This window comes from Bidens hawaiensis, unplaced genomic scaffold (assembly GCF_021521415.1).
Source record: "Bidens hawaiensis isolate Kalapana, Puna unplaced genomic scaffold, B.hawaiensis_p1.1 tig00001521_1, whole genome shotgun sequence".
In the NCBI taxonomy this organism is placed as follows: Eukaryota; Viridiplantae; Streptophyta; class Magnoliopsida; order Asterales; family Asteraceae; genus Bidens; species Bidens hawaiensis.
Window position 1 is genome coordinate 2,190,642 of NW_027491087.1, and position 5,743 is coordinate 2,196,384.

Sequence of the window (5,743 nt, forward strand, 5' to 3'; positions counted from 1 at the left end):
TGAAATCAATTTTTAAACAAAAATGTAAATTTTTATTTCATCAACCCAAAAGGACATTTTAAGCACGTTAAAGAGTTCGAGTGACAAACAAAGCACGGTCATCCAACTACACCCATTGGCAAATTGCCACCACGTACACAGACATGACTGGTGACCTGGCTCGCTACCAATTCTAAGGGAAACCCCACCACCCGTTGATCCACTATGATAGAATCCCTAGCTCATGATGGTATTATCCTTGGCTCACGAGTCACGACACAAGGACATATTGTCACGGACGAGACTTGAACCAGCAACCTTCCTTAGAGAAAGTCACCGGACACCTACAGCAATGTTCTTTTGGTAACATTCGTCACATAAAACATCATAGTGAAAACATAAAAACTCGTTACATTTAGGTACAATAACCCCTTTTTTTAGCACATCCTAATTGCATAAGTAAAAAGTTAATCCTCCATGAAATCAATTATCAACATAAACAGACTTTGATCCAACTAATACTGTACATATTGCAATTCATGATGTAAATAGTAGCAAGTTTGTAATATTCATTCAACAATTAAAACATAAAAATTCAAGAACTTGTAGAAACCACTGCTGAAACCATGGTATCCATACCACACAAATTATAACCACTGCAAATCTTATAGTATCCATCCTCTCCCCAATTTGGTCCCCATGAATTCTTAATAATCCAATGCGGCTTCTCCTTCAGCCTGCTAGGTGCATAACCAGCCGAACCGTATCCAACAAGAAGCACACCATGATCCAACCGCTTCTTTGAACATATATACGGGCACGAAACTTTCCCAATATATGTTTGCATCCATGCTGCATTTATTCCAACTGCAACAACAATAGATAAATAAGTTTAATAATCATGAATAAAGATGTTATATAAACATAATGTATATACATGATAATTACTTGCAAGTGGGCCGTGTTTGACCAAATTGGCTGCGATTTGGTCTTCGTCTGTGCCAATGACACTGAAATTGGAGACGGATGCAGCGATTTTGGTTTTGTCAAAGTGGCATTTGCCAGCTTTTCCTGTATACGGGTAATCTGATTCTTTTTGCACACCACCGGATTTGAGTATGTACTCGAATGCATTGTTCATTAGTCCACCATTGCATCCCGAATCACATGAATTCTTTTCAGCTGGATCACACTGCAAAATTGTTTATTAAATTATGTCTAATTACTTATTTTAACTAAAGTGGTAATCTAAGTCAAAGAGATGATACAAACCTCATGATCACAATCTATAAGTTGTTGTTCACTCAGACTAACCAATTCCCCTGTTTGGAGGAAGTGAGATCCTTCCAAAGCTCCTGTTGTACTGAACGACCAGCATGATCCGCATGAACCCTAGAACGATATCATGTAACATATCATGTAAAACGATTCGATTATTCTGTAAAACACCAACAAATTACACGTTTTCCAAATATATTTGTGTTCAGATTTTGACATGAATACTTTCATCAGGACTAATTGATCGTAAACTACCATTATTTAACCAAAAATCGATTTGATCAAATCTTAAAAGTGACTCAATAAACAATAGTTGATCGGTAATTACAAAATAATTAACCTCAAACTGATTTGGTAACTACAGATTAATTAACCTAAATTGACTCAATGACTACAAATTAGTTAACGTAAAATCGATAATCGATTCGATAACTACAAATTAGGTAACCTCAAATTGATTAAACAAAGACTAATTAACCTAAATTGATTTGATCAAGACTAATTGATCCATTACAACAAACTAATTAACCGAAATTGTTTTGATAACTACAAACTAATTAACCTAAAATTGATTCGATCAAAACTAATTGATCAATAACTACAAACTAACAAACCTAAATTATTCAATAACTACAAATTACTAACCTAAAATTAATTCGACCAAAAAGCCTAATTGATCGATAACTACAAATTAATTAACCAAAATTAACTTATTATTATCATGGGTTTGGATCAAATACATATTAAATTAACGTACAACATAATGTAAATATAGGTACAGGCGTACAACATAATATAATTACGCTACGATGTGATTACATAATTATACTACTTATAAATATACATTTAGCACGTTAATTTGCATGTTAACTTTCCCCTATATGTATACCTGATTTTTAACCGGAGTAACAGCACCACGACTACGCCAATCAAACCTAAATTGATTCAATAACTACAAATTACTAACCTAAAATTGATTCGACCAAAAAGACTAATTGATCGATAACTACAAATTAATTAACCAAAATTAACTTAATATCATCCTGGGTTTGTATCAAATACATATTAAATTAACGTGCTAACAGTGAGAATTAAGTAATGTAATTATATATACAATATAGTGTAATTACAGTATAGTGTAATTACAACATAGTTTAATTATGCTACAATGTGATTACATAATTACACTACTTTTATAAATAGCACGTTGTACGTTAAGTTTTCCCTATAAATACCTGGTTTTTAACCGGAGTAACAGCACCAAGATTACGCCAATCAAAGTCTTCCGGAAGATCACTCGTGGGAAGAATAGGTGCATGTTCCGCATCAGCCGGAAACGCTAGAACCTTCTTGTTCAACCCCAGGTACGTTTTCTGGAACTCCGAGGGCGTCAAATCAGAGAACTTAGTGACTCCGTGTTCAGCCGTGGGATCAAGCAGTTGGTGACGCTTAGCATGGCGTAAGTTAGCCTTAAACACTGACAGACGGTAATCATGCATATCTTGAGTCGCGTACGCCTTACCGAACTTGGTTTTAAACAGACTGAATAAGTGGTGATGGTCGGTTGAGATTTGTTGCTCTGGGTCTGGGACCACTTGACGGATCAACGGATCGGAGTCGTCGAAAGCGACGGTGGAGATTAACAGGAGGGAGATGATGAAGAAGAAGAAACGTTCCATGATGAATGAGATGTTTTTTGTTGGGCTTCTTCCAGTTATATGGTTTCCAGGATGATCGGTGCAGGAGATCAACCGTTGAGATCGTGACACGTCGTGATGATAACATTCCGAAATAAAGGTGAACGTAACTTCGTCATGCAGCTAACTACAAAAGTAGGCATCTCAATTTGATATCAATACTGATTAGTGTTTTTTTTTTATTATTATTTTATTTTAGTTTTTATAATTATTTTAATTATTACTTAATTATATCGGCCTACGATCACATTTAACACCCGCCCACCCACAAACGCACACGCCAACAGATTTTCATTGGTGTGAAACATGAAACTAGGGCTAACAAGTTATGACACGAATCTATTAACACAACACGATACGACATAAGTTTTAACATGTTTGAGTTTGAGATTAAGTGGTTTCGTGTCTTAAACATATCAACATGTATAAATTTATGTCTTAACATGTTAAAAATCTGCTAACATGTTAATAACTTGTATAAATAAAAAAATATATAAATATATACTTCTAAAAGTCTTAAACCTAAAATTTCACTCATACCTGTCAAAACATGATATTATATTTTTAATGGATGTTATGATGTTCTTCTATGAGTTTTTGTTTCAAGTATGCGATAGATTTGTGGTTTTTTGCTTCAAGTATGTTATTGATTTGTGGTTTTTTGTTTCACAAATGTGATGGATTATATATTAATTAAGACTTTTATGCCCGTTTTAAATATTTTGTATCATTACACATGTCATATTCATTCGGTCTATAAATAGGTCCATTAACAGGTTGACATGTTAATAAACAAGTTCGTGTTCATGTTTAAAAATAATGACAAGATTGATTATCGTGTCATGTTCGTATTTAGTACCACATGTCATCGTGTCTTATTGTGTCGTGTCCAACATGTTATGACAACCCTGTATAAAAACCAAACTACCTAGATGACGTTTTTTCCCTTCAAGTAGTCAGTTTCCACCTTTACGACAACTAATGGACTTATAATGTTGTTTAAATAGTAGCAATTATTCATTTGACCATTCTATCAAATAAATTAATACTCTTCACCCTATTCCCATGCAAATTGGTCCGATCACAATATTTAAGTTTGGTGAAGGCGACAAAGCCTACAAGGTATGACAACACACATGGTTCAAATTGACACTTGACTATTAAAAGAAGAGGGGGGGGGGGGGGGGTCATGGTGCTTGTGGTTCGTAAGGTTCAATTGAGTTCCCCCGTAGGGAGGAGAGCTATGGAGGCACAAAGAAAAAACACAGAGTTCAAACTTGATGGTGACACTTGATTATTAGAGCAATTTCATTGTAATTTCTATCTCAACCTGAAAAAGTATCACTAAATTTTGTTAACTTTTTTCGTCTTTTTTTTTTCTCTCTATATCTATATTTTTTAATATATATGTCTCTTTCACTCTTTGTGTAACATCGTAAAAATTTCGAGTTTAAAGTATCAACTTTTCAAAAATATAGAGACTAAAATTGTTAAATTCCAAACTTGAGGTATAAAAATGAAAAATCTGATTTCTTGTCCTATCGCGCTACGCGATGGACAAAAGAATAAGCCCATCGCGTACCGCGATGGAGCTTCTGACACAGAGTGACACGTGTGCCACGTGGCACACGGTGGCACTATGTGCTGCCACATGTCACCACGTGGCAACACTGCTGCCACGTGTCGCCACGTGGCAAGCCTATGCAGTGACTCGACAGACCTATATCGCGGTACGCGATAGGTCTGTCCAGGGACCCATCGCGTACCGCGATGGGAGCCCAAATTTTGTCTATAAATAGCGGGTTCGGGATTCATTCCAACTCACACCAAAATCTGCTCTCCTTTCTCTCTCTAACATCTCACTAGAATTCCAAGTTCGTATAATCGATTTGCCTCGATAAGCGTGCCCTGAACCTTCGTTTGTGTACAACGTTTCCTTGAAGATCGTGTCACCCTCCACCCACATTTGACCAAGATGGTGTTTGTTCTCGAAGTGCGTGCCAACGTGTGTTGAAGATTGGCGTTCGTCGATTTGCGTGGCGAGAGAAGTATTGATCGACAAAAGAAGCGGCGTTGGAGTGCTGCTTGAGTCCCTAGAGTTTCTATACGCCACTAAGGTTAGGCGTAATAATGAATTCAATATAATTCAATATTATATTAAAGGATTAAGCCTTAAGTCGAGGTTATACTCGATACCTCGATAAAAGAAAAGAAAAGATAACATAACAAACAAAAGAATGAATATTGAATATTTTAATTAAATATATATGTGTGTAAGTATATATATATATATTCTTTGTTATGAAAATATTATTTAATGAATAATGAGTATTCTTAAATAATAAAAGAAAATGATTACGTTTCTTAGAGAAGAAGAAACGTCGGGTTTCTATATAAACTAAAGGTTTATAATTTACTTTTAAACTAAAGGTTTTCAAGTAAACTAGAATTGAACTAAAGGTTCAATCGAGGTTGAGATATAAAATAAGACTAAAGGTCTTAAGCCGGATCGTGTATCCGACTAACAAATATTTATACTCGTACTATAGGTGCGAGATAAAGAAGGGAAAGACCCTTGGACGGTGAGTGAAGCCGATCCTAAAGAGATAAGGTGAATACGCCCCAAACTTTTAAACTATAGGTGCGAGATAAAGAAGGGAAAGACCCTTGGTCTGTAAGGCCCCGTTCTCGGTAGCCCTACTTTAGCATTGGATTTACTCATAACACAGTTCTTCAAATCAGTGTTAATTAAAACTTTCGCGGAATATAAAACTTTAACCGTTTATTAC

General features: G+C 35.4%; 1 protein-coding gene across 1 annotated transcript; it reads right to left on the minus strand.

Annotated features, from left to right (window-relative positions):
* Window positions 1–401: 401 nt before the first annotated feature.
* On the minus strand, window positions 402–2,938 carry LOC143584630 (cysteine proteinase 15A-like). Its single transcript, XM_077066643.1, has 4 exons — window positions 2,493–2,938; window positions 1,252–1,371; window positions 928–1,171; window positions 402–846 (listed from the first exon to the last, which is right to left on the minus strand). Exons 1-4 carry the CDS (start codon window positions 2,934–2,936, stop codon window positions 575–577), a joined length of 1,080 nt encoding a protein of 359 aa, XP_076922758.1. The 5' UTR covers window positions 2,937–2,938; the 3' UTR covers window positions 402–574.
* Between the last annotated feature and the right edge of the window lie 2,805 nt (window positions 2,939–5,743).